At 42.3% G+C, this 23,954-nt stretch overlaps 1 protein-coding gene and 1 pseudogene across 1 annotated transcript in view; one reads left to right on the top strand and one right to left on the bottom strand.

Moving 5' to 3' along the window:
* Positions 1–13,499, bottom strand: part of PCOLCE2 (procollagen C-endopeptidase enhancer 2) — a 98,089-nt gene extending 84,590 nt beyond the window's left edge. Inside the window, exons 1-2 of the mRNA XM_010858143.1 lie at positions 12,946–13,499; positions 11,836–11,944 (exon numbers count right to left, since the gene is read on the bottom strand). Of these exons, the coding sequence (XP_010856445.1) occupies positions 11,836–11,944; positions 12,946–13,028 (192 nt within the window). The 5' untranslated portion in view covers positions 13,029–13,499. The remainder of the gene's footprint in view (positions 1–11,835; positions 11,945–12,945) is intronic.
* LOC105001850 lies at positions 13,027–17,241 on the top strand (annotated as a pseudogene).
* Positions 17,242–23,954: the final 6,713 nt, after the last annotated feature.

Raw genomic sequence — 23,954 nt, 5'->3', positions numbered from 1 at the left:
AGCAGAATAATTATTTACACAACAGAATTGCTATTGATTTTCTATTTTAAGGTGTTTATTTTTAAAAAATTTTATCTATTTGTTTTTGGCTGCACTGGGTCTTTGTTGCTGCATGCAGGCTTTCTCTAGCTGCAGCAAGCAGGGGCTACTCATTGTGGTGACTCCTCTTGTTGTGAAGCACCAGTTCTAGGGCTCATGGGCTTCAGTCGTTGCAGTTCACAGACTCTAGGGCTCGGGCTCAGTTGTTGTGGTGCATGGACTTAGTTGCCCCGAAGCACATGGGATCTTCTCGGATCAAGGACTGAACTGGTGTCCCCTGCATTGGCAAGTGGACCAGTGCAGCATCAGGGAAGTCCTTGATTTTCCTATCTAACTACTCCCTGTTGTTGTTTAGTTGCTAAGTCATGTTTGACTCTTTGGCAATTCCATGGACTGCAGCCCACCAGGCTCCTCTGTCCATGGGATCTCCCAGGCAAGAATAATGGAGTGGGTTGCCATTTCCTTCTCCAGATCTTCCCAACCCAGGGATCGAACCCAGGTCTCCTGCATTGGCAGGTGGATTCTTTATCACTGAGCCACCAGGGGACCCTAACTACTCCCTACCAGATTATAAACTCCTTAAGGGTAGAAACTAGGTCTTCCCTTTTTACTCCCAGGACCCCACCCAATGCTCAGTACATAGTAGATGCTCAACAAGCACTGAATGAATGTTTGTTTATTTGTTATAGAAGGGCATAAGAGTGTATTTGTATCGCCAAGTTAGAAATGTGCTAGTCTTTTCATGCCATTTTCAGGGATATTTGTAAAGATACAAATGCTTTAGACCTCAGTTTCACCATTTGTGAAATGGACATAATAACATGTATCCATTGACATCACGGAATAGGATGCAGATGAAATAACTACATGTTATTATTTTAGATCTGTGACCTACATAATAACTAGTATATTTAATTGCTGTTGAACAGAAAAAAAGGTAGTTATCAAAGTGACAGTACGTATATTACTTGGGGAACCTGAAGATCTACATATGACGATGCCTTTTTTCTTCTGTATGAATTAGCTAAACAAGGAAAATTTTGCCACATACTTTCAGCTTAATTGGGACTGACTCTATTCATTGCTGTAATTCTCCCATTTCTGGCATAGGTCTGTGACTTTCTGATCGGCCCACATTACTTACTTCAGAGTTAAAGGAACCTCCAGTACCAAATTTTAAACTGCTCAAATGTTAGCTGGTTTTTTTCCCAAGCCAGATTTCTGCCAAAAATAATAACTGAAACCTTCAATAATCTGCTCTCTAATTTCAGTGCCTTTAAAAAAAATTGGAAATGAAGAGATATAAATCATAAATAAATGCTTTGCAATTTCAATGATGATTTATAACAATAGGACCACATACATGAATTCTCATTTTTAAAAACTGTTTTGTTAATGATGCCCACTTTTAAATGTAAGGACAAAATAATTTTCACTGACATCTGCATACCAACTGCTATTTATTTAGATAATAACAGCAATTCAGATGGAATACCTAGTTTTAACGTCAGGAACCAATTTAAAATAAAGATTTCTACATACCTAGTAGAGGAGAGTTCCCAGAAGGTTCTAGGCTTCAAGTTTCCTCTAATTTGCATAGCAGCTATAAACAAAGGTTCAGCTGGTTCCACTTAGCTGGCCCTGCCACATGCCGCCCAAGTCAGACTCTGAATAGAATTGCTTTTGCAAGGTGTTATTTTGCTACCTATGTATGGTCTTCTTATTTTAAAAAATTGTTTCAAATCATCACTATGAATTTCTAGTTCTACTGTGAGACTGAATAACGAACAAGTTATGGATGAGACCGTCAAGGTTTAGAAGCATTGGTGATGTGCCAAGTTAGCAACGAATTTATCAGGAAACCATTAATAGAATGGTGATCTTTGTGCCTCTGGAATCAAGAAGTCAAGGTGCCTGTTGGGCTTTACCTCCCTTCCCACTCAGAGCCTGGGAAACACGTCATCCCAAGCTGCCCAGCCCGCCGTGCTCACATCTCCCACGTATTCATCTGTGTGTCTCCAGCACCTAGAACCATGCCTAGGGGGCTCTTCGTAAACGTGCCTTGTCAATGTAGCAGTAAGCCGTATCCCACTGGCTGTGCTCTTGTTGACAATGGTCCACTCTGCATGACTTTTGGGCGGTGGCGGGGGATCTCCAGCAGGATTGTCTCCAGCACAGTCCTGGCCCTCTGGGCATATGTGCCCAGCACAAGGACCACTGTAATAGAGAGGTCCAGGTGGTGATATGTCAATAAGTGGAGCTTCACTTCATGTTGCCAGGTTTGATACAGGTGCAGTAACTATTAACAGTTCTTATCCTTCAATCACTTTGGATGACTTTTGCCTCAACCCAGTCATGTCCTTCCAAGCCTGTTTAGAAGACCAGCCACCATTTTCTAAAAATTAGACATCCTTCAGCTGTCAAATCATACTTAACTCCTGACCACCCCTATGTATGCAGGCTTAGTATTTTATGCAGACACTCCTTAGGTCACAGTATTGAGCATCAACTCATAAAGGAAACTAAGAAACCTTTAACCCCATCACTGATAACAAAATATTTTAAAATTTCTTAATCCTCAAATTCTCTGATTTGATCTCTTTTTTAGAACACACTCAGGAAAATTGATTTGAACATTTTTTAGAACACAGTCAGCAAAATTAATTAGTAAAACCTAATACCAACTGATCTCACACGCTAGTAAAGTGATGCTTAAAATTCTCCAAGCTAGGCTTCAGCAATACATGAACCGTAAACTTCCAGATGTTCAAGCTGGTTTTAGAAAAGGCAGAGGCACCAAATTGCCAACATCCGCTGGATCATGGAAAAAGCAAGAGAGTTCCAGAAAAACATCTATTTCTGCTTTATTGACTATGCCAAAGCCTTTGACTGTGTGGATCACAATAAACTGTGGAAAATTCTGAAAGGGATGGGAATCCCAGAGCACCTGACCTGCCTCTTGAGAAACCTGTATGCAGGTCAGGAAGCAACAGTTAGAACTGGACATGGAACAACAGACTGTTCCAAATAGGAAAAGGAGTATGTCAAGGCTGTATATTGTCACCCTGCTTATTTAACTTATATGCAGAGTACATCATGAGAAACGCTGGGCTGGAAAAAGCACAAGCTGGAATCAAGGTTGCCGGGAAAAATATCAATAACCTCAGATATGCAGATGACACCACCCTTAAGGCAGAAAGTAAAGAGCCTCTTGGTGAAAGTGAAAGAGGAGAGTGAAAAAGTTGGCTTAAAGCTCAACATTCAAAATACGAAGATCATGGCATCCAGTCCCATCACTTCATGGCAAATAGATGCAGAAACAGTGGAAACAGTGTCAGACTTTATTTTTCTGGGCTCCAAAATCACTGCAGATGGTGATTGCAGCCATGAAATCAAAAGACGCTTACTCCTTGGAAGGAAAGTTACGACAAACCTAGACAGCATATTCAAAAGCAGAGACATTACTTTGTCAACAAAGTTCCGTCTAGTCAAGGCTATGGTTTTTCCAGTGGTCATGTATGGATGTGAGAGTTGGACTGTGAAGAAAGCTGAGCACCGAAGAATTGATGCTTTAGAACTGTGGTGTTGGAGAAGACTCTTGAGAGTCCCTTGGACTGCAAGGAGATCCAACCAGTCCACCCTAAAGGAGATCAATCCTGAGGGTCATTGGAAGGACTGATGTTGAAGCTGAATCTCCAATCCTTTGGCCACCTGATGCGAAGAGCTGACTCATTTGAAAAGACCCTGATGCTGGGAAAGATTGAGGGCAGGGGGAGAAGGGGATGACAGAGAATAAGATGGTTGGATAGTATCACTGACTCAATGGACATGGGTTTGGGTGGACTCTGGGAGTTGGTGATGGACAAGGAGGCCTGGCGTGCTGCGGTTCATGGAGTCACAAAGAGTCAGACATGACTGAGCGACTGAACTGAACTGAATACTAACCTCACTGCATACGACAGGCTCTAGGTTTATCCGCACCACTACGACTGACTCAATTTCTTTCCTTTTTAAGGCTGAGTAATATTCCAGTGTGTGTGTGTGTGTGTGTGTATATATATATATATATATATAAATATACACGCTACATCTTCTTTATCCATTCATCAATGGACATCTAGGTTGCTTCCATGTCCTGGATATTGTAAATAGTGCTGCAGTGAACATTAGAGCACATGTGTCTTTTTGAGTTATGAGGGTCATACTGCATATATATGAAATCTAGAAAAACAGTATGGATGAACCTGTCTGCAGGGCAGGAATGCAGACGCACACTTAAATAATGGACATGTGGACACAGCAAGGGAGGGAGACGGTGGGAAAAACTGACAGTAGCACTGACATGTATACACTACCACGCGTAACACAGGTATCTAGCAGGAAGCTTCTGTGCAGAGCAGGGAGCATAGCTCGGTGCTCTGTGATGACCTAGAAGGGTGGGAAGTCGGTGCGGGGGGGTTGGAAGGGAGGTCTAAGAGGGTGGGGACATATGTATGATATATGTATGATTTACTTCATTGTATAGCAGAAACTAACACAATATTATTAAGCAACTACATTCCAATTAAAAAAAACACAACCAAACCTTGAACATTATCTACAACAGCACCGTCCAAAAGAACTTCTTGTGATGATGGACATATTCATATTAAATACTGTCTAATATGGTGACTGCCATCTACATGTGGTCACTGAGCATTTGAAATATGACTGAGGAACTGGATTTTTTAAAAGCTTTTTTTGGCCATGCTGGGTCTTAGTTGTGGCATGCAGGATCTTTTGTTGTGGCATCTGGGACCTAGTTCCCTGACCAGGTATCGAACCTGGATCCCCTGCACTGGGAGTGCAGAGTCTTAGCCACTGGACCACCAGAGAAGTTCCAAAGAACTGGATTTAAAATGTGCAACTTAAATTTAATTAAGTTTAAATTTAAATAGCCAATGTTGATTGTGCATTTAGACAGTGCAGCTGTCCACAGAATAGCAATGAATTCTTTTAAGTACTATAATTCAAGGACAAATCTAAATTTCCACTCTGCAAATTGAACTTCCATATCAGAAAGTCCAATACAAATGGCTAGAAAGTTTGCTTGTGACCACTAACTAGCCTTCACCTTTCTCAAAGTATACAGACATTAACATCAGACTTTCCCCAATCCCCCACTGATAAGACACAGTTTGATGACAAGGATTTGATGGTGAAAACCACCTTACTGGGACACATCTCCAGTCTAGAAGAATGGACTGGGAGGCAGATGAGGGTGAGAGGTGGGATATTTCTAGCTATGGGAACTTGAGTTTGAGGGCTACTCTAGACTCTTCCATCTTGAGGGGTCTCTATGATATTGAATCACTAGTGGGAACTCCTCAGTTTACTGACTGCAGGAGCTGGAAGGTAGACTGGATCCACTGGCTTTCAGAAAGCTTTTAATAGACTGCCTTGTTTGAGGCTATACCAGAACACAGCCCTGTCTGGAGCAGGTGACAAGGAAGGGTCCAGAGAGAGCCTGGAGGATTAGGCCTCTTGGCTGGTACCACTCCACCCTTACTGCATTCAGAACCTCTAAGACAACTGCTTTAGGCAGAAGGCTCCATATTTCTTCATCTCCTTCGTAACTACCCTTGTCCATTCTACCCCCTTCTCTCTCCTGGAGACCACAGAGCTTCCTAATTGGTCTCCTGGCCTCTACTCTTAGCTCCCTACAACTCATCTTCCACACAGCAGCCAGAATCATCTTTTCAAATCAAATCATCTCTGAACTTCCCTGACCATCCAGGGGTTAATTAAGATTTTGCCTTCCAATTCAGGTGTGCGAGTTCAATTCCTGGTTAGGGAGCTGAGATCCCACATGCCTGAAGGATAAAAGACCAAAACATAAAACAGAAATGATATTATAACCAATTCAATAAAGACTTTAAAAATGGTCCACATCAAAGAAAAAAAATCTTAAAAAAAATAAATCAGATCATCTCACTCCTCTGCAAGGTTCTCCGGTAGCTTCCTACTCAAAAAATTCAACCTTTTCACCATGGCCTGCAAGGCCCTGCTCACCTTTTTGACTTCTTCTCTAGTTACCCCTTTGCTCATTCTGTTCCCAGCCACACTGATCTCCTGGCTGTTCTTCAGACAAGTCAAGCTTCTTTGAATCTCAGGGCCTTTGTACCGATGCTTGCTGGTCCCTCTGCCTAAAATGCTCTTCCCCAGACCTCCACATGGCTGGCTCCTTATCACTCAGGCCTCAGTTCAAATGTCACCTCCTCAGAGTGGCCTTCCCTGATCACCTCATTCATTGCTCCTGCTATTCCACCACTAAATTATGTCTGTTTAGTTGTTTCACAAATTTCCTGAGGAATATTAACATATTATAAAACTCACCCATTTTAAGTGCACTTTTAGTAAAAACACCAAGTTGTACAGCCACCACCATAGGTCAATTTTAGACCATTTCCACGTTCTTGAGATCCCTCATGACTATTAACTGTTAATCCCCATACCTACCTGTCCCCTGCCACAGGCAAGCACTAATCGATAATACTCTGTCTCTACAGACTTGCCTTTTCTGAATATTTCATGTAAATGAATTACACAATTATTATCTAATACTCCACTGCTCTGTTTTAATTATTATTATTTTCTTTTGACCGTGCCATGCAGCTTGCAGAATCTTACTTCCCTGACCAGGGACCGAACCTGCATCCTCGGCAATGGAAGTACAGCATCCTAACCACTGAGCCACGAGGAAATTCCCTTATTTTATTTTGAAAGTATTTTTTATCTTGGTAAAATACACGTAACATAACATGTACCCGCTTCCGCCATTATTGTAAGTGTATAGGTCAGTAGCATTAAGCGCACTCACACTGTGGTGCGCCCATCACCAACACGCAACTCCAGAACCTTCTCAGCCCTCCCAACTGAACCTCTATATCCATTAAATACTAACTCCTTTCCTCTACTCCCCAGCCTGAGAAGACTACCATTCTACTTCCTTTCTCTGATTCTGACTACTCTTGGTGCCCCATGTTAAAAGAATCATACAATATTTGTCCTTTTGTGACTGGCTTATTTCACTTAGCATAATGTCTTCAAGGTTTATCCATGTTGTAGCATGTGTCAGAATTTCTTTAATAGTTAAAGCTGAATAATACTCCTCTGTATACCGCATTTTGTTTGTCCATTCATCTGTAGATAGATACCTGGGTTGCTTCCACCTTTTGGCTCTTGTGAATAACGTGGCCAAGAACATGGACATATAAACATCTGTTTAAATCCAGCTTTCACTTCTTTTCGGTATACACCCTGATGTGGAATCTCTGGGTAATATGATAATTCTATGCTTAATTTCTTGAGAAAGTGTCCCATTGTTTTCCACAGCAGCTGCATAATTTTACATTCCTACCAGCAATGCACAAGGGTTCCAACGTCTCCACTTCTTTGTCAACACTTGTTATTTTCTATTTTTTATAGTAGTCATCCTAATGGGTGTGAAGTAGTAGCCACTTTATTTTTATAATTCATTCATCATTACTTATTTACTTATTTAAATATTTTCTTATTTACTTGTTTGTTTAGACATTAATTCCCTCATCTCTCCAAACTAGGATGCTAGCTGCATGAGGGCAAGGAGCTTGTTCACCATAACTCCAGTGGTATCCAAGACCCAACATACATTTGTTGAATGAATAACAGACCTTAAGGCCACAAGCTTCTACAAACTGTAGCCCAACCACAGTTCTCTTTCTATTATCAACCCAGGGACACACAGAAGCTGCTAAGTCATTTCATTCGTGTCCGACTCTGTGTGACCCCATAGACAGCAGCCCACCAGGCTCCCCCATCCCTAGGATTCTCCAGGCAAGAACACTGGAGTGAGTTACCATTTCCTTCTCCAATGCATGAAAGTGAAAAGTAAAAGTGAAGTCGCTCAGTCATGTCCAACTCTTAGCGACCCCATTGACTGCAGCCTACCAGGCTCCTCCCTCCATGGGATTTTCCAGGCAAGAGTACTGGAGTGGAGTGCCATCGCCTTCTCCCACACAGAAGCTAGGGAGTTTCTTTTAGCTACTCTGACACACCAGAGGACCATTAGAAAGAACTGTAAAGATTTTTACCAATGATGCAGTTCTTTTCCTTGTGAAATATGAAGAAAAGAAGATACCGTCAAACTATAACCTTGAGAGCATCCACGGCCTTTGTGAACATTCTGCTGAGGGTACAATTATAACCAGGAGAATGTGCTGGGCTCCTCTGGAAGCTCTTGGTCCTATTCACATGCAAACATACAAGTGGCAGCTGCTTGAAATAGAATCAACCAGCTAAGAGTGAAAACTATAAAGCTTTTCACTAGAAAAACAAATTGTGCCGTCCTTTCTTGTACATTACCTATGCTTTCTAAAAATATATTTTTTTTCTAAAAAGGCTGGCATTTGTTACTCAACTTTGGAACATTAGTTCGGGCAGCCTAGGCAAACCACAAATAAATATGTCACAGAGACTGCCTGTCGTCTGCTTGTTTTCCCTTCTTTCCACAGGTGATAGAAGATGTTTATTCGAAAGAAGACTTCTGGATTTTAGCGGAGCACACAGATTCCTGACAAGAAGCCTTCATTTCAGGGCTTCCTTGCAGCTAGTAAGGGCCATGTAATTAGTAACTGGCAAATGTGATGTGAACAGCAAAGTGCATGTAATTCTGCGCAATGTCCTTAAAGGGAGGATCTGTGCCCTTCTTCTCTTCCTTTTTGCTGACTAGACCATGCACCTACCTGATGGCTGGAACTTGAGCACACATCTGAATGGATACTGAGTTACTAATGATTTGAAGCAGCCACACCAATTCTGGATTGTCTACCTCCAGATCCCTTCACATAAGAGAAAACCAAGTTTCTGGTTTTGTTGTTGCTCTAGTTGCTAAGTTGTGTCCGACTCTTTGCCACCCCATGAACTGTAGCACGCCAGGCTCCTCTGTCCACGGGATTTCCCAGACAAGAATACTGGTGTGGGTTGCCATTCCCTTCTCCAGGGGATCTTCCCAACCAAAGGATCGAACCTGCATCTCCTGCATTGACAGGCAGATTCTTTACCACTGAGCCACCAGGGAAACCCAAGCTTCTGGTTGAGCTACTGTTACTTTGGATCCCTTTAACTGGGAGCTGACCTAGTCCTAACTCACATAGAATCTCCCCAAAAAGATTATAGGAGAACCGAAGTACAAAAATTTCCTAAAAGTACATGACAACATTGATTGTTCCATCAAAGATGAGCTGCTTTAAGCTGATGCCAAGCCCAGCTAAGCCAATATACTAAGTGGGTGGCAGTGATCTGCCATGTTGCCTGTGGGTCAGAAGGAAAGATGAGTCAATACCAGCGGCAAAGGGTAACAGTGTTGGCTAATATTTAGTGAGCACTTATTATATCCCAGGCACTCAGCCCAAGAGCTTTATATGTACCATCTCATGTTGTCTTTACAACAATCCTGAGGTTTAAAGAAGATAAATCCATCACACAGCTTATGAGTGAAGAAATGTGAGCCCACCTACCTCACCTTTGCATTGTATCCATATGCAGCATCCATTAATACCTCCCTCCCGCATACATAAGAATGGGGTAGTCAGGGCTCTCGAGAGCACTCCAGTTTGTCAAGGAGAACTTTCACTGGACACCCTCCTCTGTCCCATCAACACTAACAATGCCCCTAACACCCAAAACACTGGGCTAACCTTGGAGTCTACTTGTCAGGCACAAGATGCCTCTCAGTCCCTAATTTCCTTGGATCATTTTTAACTCGTAGCCATTTACTTACAACTGAAACACAACTATAACGTGAAAAGCAAGTTACATGTTTGTTTCAGAGCCTTATTTCACATTTATGCTAATATCAATATTTCGAGGGGATTCCCTGGTGGCTCAGCAGTAAAGAATCTACCTGCAATGCAAGAGACCCGAGCTTCATCACTCGGTCAGGAAGACCCCTGGAGGAGGGCATGGCAATCGACTCCAGTATTCTTGCTGGAGAATCCCCATGGACAGAGGAGCCTGGCAGGGCTACAATTGAGTCGGACACAACTGAAGCAACTGAGCATGAACATTTATACTGCTGCTGTGGGCCTCAGTTTCCCCATCTATAATATGGGAATAATTGTACTTTCTCACAGTGATTTCAAAGATTCGGTAAAATTATGCCTGTTAACTTCTGGCACACAGTAAGTGCTCAACAAGAGGTATCTACTTAAAAAAATCATAATTCATGGCTGACATTGAATGTAGCTTTCAGTGAACTAATGTGTTCAGTTATTAAACAACTCCCCTAAAATGAAAAAATACAGAAGATAACAGTCACTACTGTGCTGACTGGAAAAATGACTTAGTCTAGTTGACTAAATCCAGACTTTTTTTTTTTTTTTTCAGACTTATTTTTTTTAAGCTGCTGCTGCTAAGTCGCTTCAGTCGTGTCTGACTCTGTGCAACCCCATAGACGGCAGCCCACCAGGCTCCCCCGTCCCTGGGATTCTCCAGGCAAGAACACTGGAATGGGTTGCCATTTCCTTCTCCAATGCATGAAAGTGAAAAGTGAAAGTGAAGTCGCTCAGTCGTGTCGGACTCTTAGCAACCCCATGGACTGCAGCCTACCAGGCTCCTCCGCCCATGGGATTTTCTAGGCAAGAGTACTGGAGTGGGGTGCCATCGCCTTCTTTTTTTTAAGCTAGCTGTCTCTAAATCTGACTTCTTATCTTGACTTAACGTAATCTATGCTATTACTAACCAGCCTGTTAGTTCTGTTAGTTTTTGTTTGATATTTAGGCATTTCCCCCCCGAAAGTGAAAGTAAAAGTTGCTCAGTCCTGTCTGACTTTTTTCGACCCCATGAACTACGGAATTATTCATGCCAGACTACTGGAGTGGGTAGCCGTTCCCTTCTCCAGGGAATCTTCCCAACCCCGGGATCAAACCCTGGCTTCCCACATTGCAGGCAGATTCTTCACCAGCTGAGCCACAAGGGAAGCCCTTTTCCCCACTAAGTTATTATTATTCTCTATTTTTAGATTGCCTTTAATGGTGGTTTTTCAAAAATATCCATTCCCCCCAAATGCAGTTGTGAGAACAATCATTTAATTGTTTTAGTATTTACTTATTTGTCTATGCCAGGTCTCAGCTGCAGCATGCAGGATCTTGTGTTGTGGGATCCTTTTCAGCTGCAGCACGCTAACTTTTAGTTGCAGCATGTGGAACTTCCCCCACCAGGGCTCAAACCCTTGCCCTCTGCATTGGAAGCTCAGAGTCTTAGCCACTAGACCACCAGGGAAGTCCCTTTAGGGTGGTTTTAAGTCAGAGACATTAATAGGATTTTTTTTTTTTTTCTTTTTCTTTTGCCTAACCGCCCTCCAATGGATATAAAGTAGTCAGAGGTGAGTACTACCTTTGATTTTCTATCCACCACTGGGAGACATTTATGAAAGGCACAAGCAATAAATAGCTCCTAAAAGTCTTTACAAGGGGCCTTTGCTTGAAAATAGCCTTCATTCAGAATCCATGAAATTCAGCTGAGTCCAACTGGGTTTTCAGAAAACACATCTGCTTTAAAAATTTATCCCTCCAAGCATTATCTCGAGCCCTTTCTAATTGTTAACGCAGGACACCATCAGTTCTATTAAAAATCTCCCAAATAGTTGAGGCAAAGCCAACATTTTACTATTTCAGACATTTACCCCCAACCCAAATTCTGTCACCAGAGGAGAAAAGCAGCAGGTCTTCCAGTTTTCAGTATTCATTTTTGGAGAATAATCTTTTAAAAACTGCTTACTGTGATTTTCCAGGTACATTTGCTATTGGGAGGGTACACTCCAGGAAAACCTTCGCTGCCAATAAATCCAGACTCTCCGGTAAGAATGCCGCCACATGTGAAAACAGGTCTGGGAAAATAAGAGGAAAAGAAATCTGAAACAGAGCCTAACAATTCACTGTCAATTTCAGAAAGATGTAGTTTATTAATAGGGATAAAATGAATACTGACTATTAAGTGCCTGCATCATATAGGGAATTTGAAATACTTATTAGCTCTTAGAATATTTAAATTATAGCCTAATAAAACATTCAGTCCAGCTACAATGATCTCCACCATAGTAACACTATAATAACAAGATCAATCTACTGATCTATCCATCCATCCATCCACCATCCATATGCAATCAAGTCCGTATCAAGTGATAAGACATCACTGGAAAATGGTAAATAGAAAATGTAACTGGGGGGAGTGAGAGAGAAAAGGTGAGAGCTAGGCTCTGTGAAGTGCATGGTTTTAAAGACAGACAAGTAATTAGTTAATGTGGGAAAGTTTTAATTTCCTAGATGAACAGAGATGCCTAATTCTCCCTGTTTTGGAAAATAGTTGGCCATTGGCAGAGCCTCCCACTGAAAAGGGATGTTGATGGTGATGGAGGTGGAAAAGGAGATGCCAAAGTTGGCCATAGGACGAGTCCCCAGCCCAGGTCCTGGAGCCATCCGGCAGCTCAGAGGTTGGTGAAGAGTTAACTTTCCGAGAGCTGCTCCCGGGCGCCGGGCAACTCGGGCTTTTCCGTAGGCTTAAGCCTCTGGGCAAAGCGTCTCCAGGGAAGAAAACAGAAGTAAACCAAAGTTCACATATTTGGGCCCCAGGGCTTCTTTGCACCGCATAAAGCTGCGGGCAGAGGAGACCCAGGGCAGGTTAAGCCCCTACCACGTGGTGGCTGGCCAGCTGCAGGGCCGTCCAGCGGGCGAAACTGGGGGCGCAGGAGGGAGCCCCGACGACGGGCGCCGTCCCGTGTCCCGGTGGCGCGTGGGTCCCCCGGCGCCCCAAAGCGAACTGGGTAAAGTAAAGCAGCGGGCGAGGGGCATGGAGGAAGGAGGGGAGGGGTGCGGTTGGGGGTCGCGTTACCTCTCGGAGAGCTGCGGACGCGAGTGCTGGGCGGCGGCGACCAGCAGCAGGCAGAGCGGGGCCCAGGCGCCCGCGCCCCTCATGGCTGGTGAAGACGCTCGGGGCTCGCCCCACCCCGGCGCGCACACCGGAGCACCGCGCGCTCCGCAGCCGCCCGGGCTCCCGCCCCGGCGCGCCCCGCACCCCGGCTTCTCCCGCTCACTCGCACGCGCCGCCGCGGGGCAGCCCAGGTAGCTGGGTGTGCGCGGCAGGCGGGGTCGGGGCGCTTTTCTAGAGGCGATTACGGTGCAGTCTGCTTCGCCGCTGGATGTCCCCTGAGGAGTTGCTCTGGCAGCCACAGCCCACTGCTGAATATCCCGTTTGTTCTCCAGCGGCGAGAGGGGGCGGCTCCCAGGCCGGAGCCTCCTCCTCTCTTGGGGCGGGCGGGCGGCTCCTCGCTGGCACCCCGAGACCCGCAGTCCTGGTCACATCCCGCCGGCAGGGGCGGTGAGGAGAAGGATGAAAGAGAACCCCCTGCCAAGTGGTACCCAAATGGGACTCGGTGCCTTGATCTACAGATGATAGGGGGTGGTGTGACCTTGGTTTGCTTTAGGGGGTGTTTTTCTCTAGTTGCTTTTAAATAAAAAGTATTGACGCTTGCTGGTTGCTGGAAAACGTAGGGTTCCTCCTTCAAACACCCAGCTCCAAGGATAGAAAGGGGAAAATAAAAGAGGGATTCTATCATATTTTAACTCCTACCCTAGTTCTCTTACTTTAAGCAAACACGGACCTACACACACACACACCCGTCTATACATACACACGTACAGTGTCAGCAGATTCTTTTATGTATTTACTGGTGTGTGAGAATAGGGACATAGTTTCTATTTGGGAGGGGGATTAGGAGTTAGAAACGAGTTTTCAGCCATGCGATTTGTGACTGAATTATCATTATTGTGCCAAATATAAGACAAAATCCGGATCATCAGTTCTCACTATCCCCTGTTATGTCTTGAAAATAGTATTTCTTTGCTAGCATCTCTCTCTTTTTAAAAAGATATTTTCCAACAATATCTTTTTCTCTAGTATTAATTACTTTTTACAGAGAATTTGTTTTTCTAAGAACAATTGCAGTCTTATGGAGTCAAGACTAATTTTAAATATTTATTTGGCTAAGTGTTTCTCAATAACCATAGAGTAGTAAAAGAAAAACAAGAACAGAATGGATTCACTGAGGTTTTTCAATGACCAGGTCCCCACAAAAGGGATATAGCTGAATTTACATGCCTCCTTTTAGATGTTCCTCCTACATTATTTTCACCATTCTAAGCAGAATAATAATAATAAGCATTAAGATAGTACTTACCAAGACTTCATTTCTAATAATGAACCTACAGTGTTAAGAACCTATAGTGTTAAGAACATAAATACTCCTGGCAAGGAAATAAACAAAAGTTGGCTACATAGAATAATCTTATTTTTAGAAAAGTGGATTCCAGGAGTCAATAGTAGGAACCAGAATTTCCCTGTGGGGTTTAGATTTTCTTACTATTTTTGAAAAAGTGAAGGAAAAATACACCAAGAACTACAACTTTTAAAAAATTTTCTAAAGGCACCACACCCTGTGAGACATTAAAAAAAGAAAAAAAGGATTACAGAATTTGGCAAACAACATTACATCCTGAAACCTACACCCTCAACCCAATAAAATTGTTTTAAAACAGCAAATAGGAAAATAAATGATTGTTTATTTTGCACATGTTTCAAGAGTATGCTGTCCAATAGCATATGTGTTTTAGATGATATTTTATTGAAAAGTCAGAGTTTTAAATTATAGAGTGAAAATATTACTCAACTCACTTTCTGGTAATGATTTGAAGTGATCATAGCCAGAAAATACTTCATTCTTAGGACTAAGCTAAGTTTTCAAAATTTTAAATTAAAAAACAAAGTATTAAACATGACTAAGTGGATAGATAACAACATAAGTACGCAACAACTCTTTTCTTAATTTATGTGTTTATATAATGACTGTGTTTATTACTGTGTTTATATCCTCACTAAAAAAGTTAGAGTTTCAGCACTGATAGTTCTGTTATTGTTGAGATATGTAAAAAGACATGAATGTTACCATATGATTTTAGAAATTTACTAAGACCTTATTATTTGCTGTTAGAAATGAATATTTAACTTGGAACTACAATTCTGACCAAAATTATAAACCTTTAATGTCCCGAGAAGTTTAATGTGTTAAAATTGAGACAGACCCAAGTGGACTCTGAAGGTTCATGTAAGAATCTTCAGTGAGACCGATTTTTGGACTTCAGAGATGCAGTGTTGCTATGGTGGTAGGTAGCCACAGAATTCCAGGCACTAGGAAAGGGGAAAGGTGGAGGGGACCAAACCCTCTGGATGCAGAGTGGTAGGTGAGGTGATCCTTGTTGTTCAAAGTGTATATTACCCAGCCTTTGCAGTAAACCAAATTGCACAGAGACTCAAAGTCATAAGAGTATGAGGATATTCACCAGTGGACTAACCACTAACAAAATCAGACCACACTCAAATGTATTTTGCTGCATAATATCAGCACCTGTGTGTACATTTTGAAGAAAATGGAGAAAACCACTAGACCATTCAGGTATGACCTAAATGAAATCCCTTATGACTATACAGTGGAAGTGAGAAATAGATTTAAGGGACTAAATCCGATAGACAGAGTGCCTGATGAACTATGGATGGAGGTTCGTGACATTGTACAGGAGACATGAATCAAGACCATCCCCATGGAAAAGAAATGCAAAAAAGCAAAATGGCTCTCTGAGAAGGCCTTACAAACAGCTGTGAAAAGAAGGGAAGTGAAAAGCAAAGGAGAAAAGGAAAGATATACCCATTTGAATGCAGAGTTCCAAAGAATAGCAAGGAGAGAGAAGAAAGCCTTCCTCAGTGACCAGTGCAAACAAATAGAGGAAAACAATAGAATGGGAAAGACTAGAGATCTCTTCAAGAAAATTAGAGACACCAAGGGAACATTTCATGCACAGATGGGCTCAATAAAGGACAGAAATGGTATGGACCTAACAGAAGCAGAAGATATTAAGAAGAGGTGGCAAGAATACACAGAAGAACTGTACAAAAAAGATCTTCATGACCCAGATAATCACGATGGTGTGATCACTCACCTAGAGCCAGACATCCTGGAATGTGAAGTCAAGAGGGCCTTAGTAAGCATCACTACAAACAAAGCTAATGGAGGTGATGGAATTCCAGTTGACCTATTTCAAATCCCGAAGGATGACGCTGTGAAAGTGCTGCACTCAATATGCCAGCAAATTTGGAAAGCTCAGCAGTGGCCACAGGACTGGAAAAGATCAGTTTTCATTCCAATCCCAAAGAAAGGCAATGCCAAAGAATGCTGAAACTACCGCACAATTGCACTCATCTCACACGCTAGTGAAGTAATGCTTAAAATTCTCCAAGCCAGAAGTGCGGGGGCGGCCCCGCAGATCTGTCTCTTGCTTCAACAGTGCTTGGACGGAACAGACGCAGGGACGCCCCTTGCTCCAGCCTCCGATCACCCTCCAACCTTTTTTCCAGTCGCAACCTCCGAGTCAGCCACCCAGCTGTCCGCGATCACCGGGACCAGCCACCATTTTTTAACTCATTATTACCGACCAGATTATTACCGAATCTGAGCTCCCAGATTCGTCAGAATTATTCTACCGAGGTGGAGGCCGCCGTCAACCGCCTGGTTAACATGCAACTGCGGGCTTCCTACGCCTACCTCTCTCTGGGCTTCTATTTCGACCGCGACGATGTGGCCCTGGAGGGTGTGGGTCACTTTTTTCGCGAATTGGCCAAGGAGAAGCGCGAGGGCGCGGAGCGTCTCTTGAAAATGCAAAAACAGCGTGGCGGCCGCGCCCTCTTCCTGGACGTGCAAAAGCCATCTCAAGATGAGTGGGGTAAAACCCAGGACGCTATGGAAGCCGCCCTTCTCGTAGAGAAGAACCTGAATCAAGCCCTGTTGGATCTGCATGGCCTGGCTTCTGCCCGCGGAGACCCCCACATCTGTGACTTCCTGGAGAACCACTTCCTAGATGAGGAAGTGAAACTCATCAAGAAGATGGGTGACCACCTGACCAACCTCCTCAGGCTGGCTGGTCTCCAGGCTGGGTTGGGCGACTATCTCTTCGAAAGGCTCATCCTCAAGCACGACTAGGAGCTTCTGGAGACCAGTGGCCATTGAAGAACCCACCTAACATCAGGGCTGCCTGAAGCCCCTCTCTGCAGCCACTAGGCAGCTTTTTAACACCCTGGAGCCCTCCCTCAAGCCTTGGACCAAAAGGAAACAATAAAGCTTTTTGCAGCATAAAAAAAAAAATTTTTTTTTCCAAGCCAGGCTTCAGCAATACGTGAACCGTGAACTTTCAGATGTTCAAGCTGGCTTTAGGAAAGGCAGAGGAACCAGAGATCAAATGGCCAGCATCCTCTGGATCATCGAAAAAGCGAGAGTTCCAGAAACACATCTATTTCTGCTCTATTGACTATGCCAAAGCCTTTGACTGTGTGGATCACAATAAACTGTGGAAAATTCTGAAAGAGATGGGAATCCCAGACCACCTGACCTGCCTCTTGAGAAATTTGTATGCAGGTCAGGAAGCAACAGTTAGAACTGGACATGGAACAACAGCCTGGTTCCAAATTGGGAAAGGAGTATGTCAAGGCTGTATATTATCACCCTACTTATTTAACTTATATGCAGAGTACATCATGAGAAACACTGGGCTGGATGAAGCACAAGCTGGAATCAAGATTGCCAGGAAAAAGATCAATAACTGCAGATATGAAGATGACACCACCCTTATGGCAGAAAGTGAAGAAGAACTAAAGAGCCTCTTGATGAAAGTGAAAGAGGAGAGTGAAAAATTTGGCTTAAAGCTCCACATTCAGAAAACAAAGATCATGGCATCCGGTCCCATCACTTCGTGGCAAATAGATGGGGAAACAGTGGAAACAGTGCCAGACTTAATTTTTCTGAGCTCCAAAATCACTGCAGATGGTGACTGCAGCCATGAAATTAAAAGACGCTTACTCCTTGGAAGGAAAGTTATGACCAACCTAGATTGCATATTAAAAAGCAGAGACATTACTTTGCCAATGAAGGTCGGCCTAGTCGAGGCTATGGTTTTCCCAGTGGTCATGTATGGATGTGAGAGTTGGACTATAGAGAAAGCTGAGCGCCAAAGAATTGATGCTTTTGAACTGTGGTGTTGGAAAAGACTCTTGAGAGTCCCTTGAACTGCAAGGAGATCCAACCAGTCCATCCTAAAGGAGATCAGTCCTGAGGGTTCATTGGAAGGACTGATGTTGAAGCTGAAACGCCAGTGCTTTGGCCACCTGATGCGAAGAGCTGACTCATTTGAAAAGACCCTGATGCTGGGAAAGATTGAGGGCAGGAGAAGAAGGGGACGACAGAGGATGAAATGGTTGGATGGCATCACCGACTTGATGGACATGGGTTTGGGTGGACTCCAGGAGTTGGTGATGGACAGGGAGGCCTGACGTGCTGCAGTTCACGGGGTCGCAAAGAGTCAGACATGACTGAGCAACTGAACTAAACTGTCTGTACTCAGTCGCTCAGTTGTGTCCGACCCTTTGCGACCCCATGGACTGTAGCCTTCCAGGCCCCTCTGTCCATGGCATTTTCCAGGCAAGAATACTGGAGCAGATTGCCATTTCCTACTCCAGGGGATCGTCCAGAACCAGGGATCAAACACACTTCTCCTGTGTCTCCTGCATAACAGGTGGATTCTTTACCATTGAGCCACCTGGGAAACTCCCTAGCTAGGCCCAATATGTCAACATCTTTGTTAGTTAGTACCTGGTCAGTTCATCAACCTTGCAAATATCTGAAAATGCAACATAAATACATTGCACATTTAATTCATGGTGCAGTACTGATCTTGTAAAAGGTCCAGAATCTCACAAGATGGAAACAAGTGATGTTGAAAGAAGTGGAGGGATGATGGACTTTTTTGACAAATGAAAACCTAGAACAATCACTCCAGTGAACAACTGAAGGAAAAAAGCTAAAAGTCTCTGACCAAAAAAAAAAAATTTTTAATGCCAAAAATATTAGAGATGCCTGTGTGAACAATTAAAACTCCCTAAGCTATTTTTTTTTCTAAAGTAATCTACTTTATGATTTTGTGAAAGTCAAAGGTGGAGGGAAGAACGTTTGTATCTTGCTCAAATGCATTTTCATAGGGAAAATTATTCTGAAAAATCCACATTTGATTCAGTATTTTGAGAATTGGCACATAGCTGCAAATATAGATGAAATTTTGTTAAATACAAAATTTAATTTAAAATTTTTTGGTTTTGTTTTTGAAGGTAAAATTCTAAACAGTTTTTCAATATCTGCTGTGAAAATTTGGAACTTGTTTTCAGTACATTTTAAGTGGCCTTTTAATCTCAGCTATGATCATCTCTAATTACCCTGAAAGGCACCTGAACCACAATGAGGGCTCTGCATCAGATTGAAGAGGAGAGGCCGAGAGAGGACATAATAGGGAGCTGGGTTCTATCCTCACATCCCTCCCATTTGTTCTCTTAGGGGCATGAGCCATATCTGGAACTCAGGTGTGCTCTGTGCTTCCTTGAACTCGACACTGCTCCAACTGCAGCACACGAGTCTCAAGATTTATAAGTGCTCCAAATATATAAAGGAAATGAAAAGTATATGGAAAGCAATGTGTAGAATTTTTTTTTTATGCAGCCCAAGTTAGTGACAATACAATGTTCAGGATGTTTGTTTCCATAACGTGTGTCATTCTTCAAAACTATCACACTGGAATCTCCCTGTGTTCTTTTATCTAGGAAAATATAATAGTGTAGAGTTATGATATTAACACTTAAGTGATGAAATGCCTTTCCTGAATTCAGTTTTCTAGATACTATCAACATTTAGGAACACTCTGTAATCTTTGAATTCTTGTGCATAGATACTCTGTTCTTGTCACCAAGGATTTTGGAAATTAAAACTTCAAATTTTTTTTTTTTTTGACGACTAGTAGCCATACTATTCCTCCTAAGAACAGAACATTGGAAGGGAATTGTACTCGTTAGTCTTCTTATCTTCAAACAACTGAGTTTATTCTGGCTGGCTCAAGCAGTATAAGCAATGTATTTTAAAAGAGAAGGTAGTTTATATTACCATTAAGAGAACTGGGGAAACTTATTTCAAGGCTATTTCCCCCAGAATAATAGACAAAACCTTGCTTCAGAAATGGCCCCATGAGAAATCTGTTGACATTGCTGCCACCAAGGCTAAGCACTAAATGCAAGTACTTCAACTTGTTGCCACTGCCACCTCTGTGAGCATAGCTCATGAATTTCTGCCCAGTGAAATTCAGTCTCCAACACTCCTACCTCAAAGGCCAGACAGCTCTGCTGCCACCTACAGAAGGAAAGCCCATCACAGACCCTCTTTGCTTGGATCTCTTGAATGAGTCTCCTGCAAGTGCATATGGTGATGTTCATGTCACGTGCCTGCATCTCAGCTGCAAGAAAAACTAGGAGCTCAGCTCTTTGTGGGTGATAAGAATTGCATGTTGTATAAATTTCTCTCAATATTAAAAAGCAACTCAAAAAATAATGGCAGGCACAAATATGATTAATGTCCAAGACAGGGGAATATACGAAGTTCCATTAACCTATCTCTATGACTGAGTGACTGAACTGAACTGAACTGAGTGAGGAAATCTGATGTGAAGAACAGATTCATTGGAAAAGATCCTGATGCTGGGAAAGATTGAAGGTGGGAGGAGGAGACAACAGAGGATGAAATGGTTGAATGGCATCACCGACTCAATGCACAGGAGTTTGATCAAGCTCTGGGAGTTGGTGATGGACAGGGAAGCCTGGCATGCTACAGTCCGTGGGGTTGCAAAGAGTCAGACATGACTGAGCAACTGAACTGATTCAGGAAATCGGCTCCCAGGTGGTCTTTATGTAAACAGGTCCTGAAGAAACCTAATGTGTGTTGAATGAAACCAACTCCACTCATCTGCCCGTATTGGACAAAGAGGTCAGCAACATTTCCCTGGTTTGGAATGAAACTTTGTCCAATGGAAGCACTCCATGATAAATCATCACCATCAACATCATCACCATAATCATCATCACCATCTCTAACTTTTACTGAGCACTAATATTATGGCCTTCCCTTGTGGCTCAGCTGGTAAAGAATCCGCCTGCAATGCGGGAGACCTGGGTTTGATCCCTGGGTTGGGAAGATCCCCTGGAGAAGGGAAAGGCTATCCACTCCAGTATTCTGGCCTGGAGAATTCCATGGACTGTATAGTCCATGACTATACACGACTGGACTGAGCGAATTTCACTTTCACTTTCAATATTATACACCAGAAACTGTGATATAAATGCTTTGTAACAATATTTTGTTTAATTATCTCAAAAACCCTATATAGTAAAAATGTTTATCACTATTTTTACAGGTGAAGATTCTGAGATGTATAGAGGTTAACCAATAAACCAAAACCTGCCATATGTAAAAGAAATGCTAGAATTGGAACTCACATTGACTAGAAAGTCCAGGCTCTTGATCAACACTGTGCATCAATTCAACAGAGCCTTGCAGGGGATTCTAAGTTCAGTGTACATGGAGATGGTGCCTGGTGTTGATGGATATATGCTGTGTATATGCACCCAGGAACACTGACTTCATTTTCGGTATTTCTCCAGCCTCTGCCTCACCTGCCGGCCTTGGGGCGTGTGACCAAGGACTGTCCAATCAGAGAGCTCTCCCAGGACTCTTCTGTTGTTGTTTAGTGCTAAGTTGCCTCAGACTATTTGCAACCCCACAGACTGTAGCCCGCCAGGCTCCCCTGTCCACAGGATTGTCCAAGAATACTGGAGTGGGATGCCACTTCCTTCTCCAAGGGATCTTCCCAACCTAGGGATCGAACCTGCATCTCTTCTACTGGAGGTATTGGCGAAAAGGTTCTTCTACCCTCTGGAAGCAGCATGTAAGCAGATGTTATAGGAAAGAGGAGTGAGCCTGAGGTAAATGCTTCAGAGAAACAACTTATTCAATTTCCACATGAAGATGAACCTCCAAGAATTTGGAAAAGATTCTGTTGGGAACCCAAGATTCTACCACAGAATAAGGAGACTTGGTCATGAGAAAAGATACAAGTACCAGTGTTAGTCAAAAAACTAACTTGATCCTAAAAAGTCCTCAGTGAGTGGAACATTAATGATACTGAGGGTCATGAAGTATAGAGTATAATTATCAACATGACCAAATCAAACCAAAACACCTCCGAATGATTTTATTATGTTGACTTTTGGGGATAAACATTTGCCTAAAAGAATGATTATTATTAACTGTAGGTAAGAGGTTTCTTTTTATTTGTTAGATATACATCCCATAATTAAGTAAAAAAAGTCATTTGGATGCTTTTTGTAGGTAACTCATCCAGCTATCTCACCAGGACTCAACTTTACTCATAATCATGAGTCATGCCAAGATGGCAGCTGTCTTCAAGAAGGCAGTGCAGTGGAGTGACTTGGGGGAAAGTGATGGGACCCCAGAGATTAGAGGAATGCCACCGTGATTGGCATTCCAGGATTGGAATGCCAATGATTCCAGGAGCCTGGAATAAGAAATACCAGAGTACCACAGAGTATTAGCTCAGATCCCTTTGCCCTAGACCACCCTGAGGTCCTATGCCCTCCTCACTGATTCTCAAAGCTCAAGAGTTTGGTGTCAGACCCAACCCTAAGGAGCGAAAACTGAAACCCTCTCTTAAGCTATGTGGTGTTCATCTTCGGTCACCATGTCTTCGTCTTTTTATTTTTTAAGTCAAAATTTCCCTCAGTAAAAAGGAAATACATGCTTATGATATAAAATCTGGAACACATTTAAAAAGAGAAAGAAGAAAATCACCATTAACTTTGCCTCCCGAAGATGACACTGGTGTCCATTTTGTTCCCCGTCCTTTCTGATGTGCCTCTTCTACTATAAAATTGTATCTAGGGATTTGAAGAGTTTGTTTTCAATCCAAGTCCTTCTTTGATTTTGGGAAAGTTACTAATAGAGAAAATCAGTGATAATTTTATAGTGTCAACATTACTGCAATGACAGGCTGAACATGACTTCCTAAGAGGAATGGTGGTTTATCTTTTTCTATTTTAACTCCATTCACAAGTCACTTCCTGCTTACTCATAGCTCTTCTAAACTGCTATTTGGAGAAACCAATTCTAATCACAGGCAGAACTAGCAAATCTACATCCACTTAACTGTCTTTTATTTGTCCCTCAAGGAAAAGATTCACATTCATTGCTCGTTAAACATCTGGAATAAAAAAAATTGTGTTTGCAATCTGAACCTTGTTTGTTATGAGTTGCAAGATTGTTTAGGGGTTATTGCTTTTGAAAAAGTGAGGTAACTAGCTAAAAGCCATTATACAAATAAATACAGAACTATGAGACTGAATCATTAAGACATTCTTTAGAGTGCTGTGAATTATGCAGTTTGTTTTCTTTTAAGCATTTCTGTAGAGATATTGCAATTTGAGAATGAATGAAAATTAAACAAGATTAAATTTAAGAATTTCTCTAAAAACTTTATATATAAAGAATTTATTAATATAAAATTATGTGTAAAGAATTTATATGCAGTATAGTACATGAATATGTTTATGTATAAATATATATAAATTATGGCTATGAAAACAGTTCTAAATCCATGCTATTAATAAAACTAGCTTCAAGTATGTGTCCCAAGGCCTTTGACTTCAGAGTTCTAAAGACATTTTATAGTCTTATAAATGCTTTTGAAATAATCCCAACGAAAACTTCATTTTTCCTAAGAAAAGAGTTGAACTCTGAATACGTATTTTTTTCCACTAAGATAATTGCAAAAGAAGATATATGTTAGAAAATATCACTTTGCATAAATTTAAATGAAGCCCGAAGGTTTGCACATCAACATATATTTATTGTGGAT

Source organism: Bison bison, unplaced genomic scaffold, assembly GCF_000754665.1.
Source record: "Bison bison bison isolate TAMUID 2011002044 unplaced genomic scaffold, Bison_UMD1.0 scf7180017864384, whole genome shotgun sequence".
Taxonomy (NCBI): Eukaryota; Metazoa; Chordata; class Mammalia; order Artiodactyla; family Bovidae; genus Bison; species Bison bison.
This window is presented reverse-complemented; position numbering and strand designations above follow the sequence as displayed.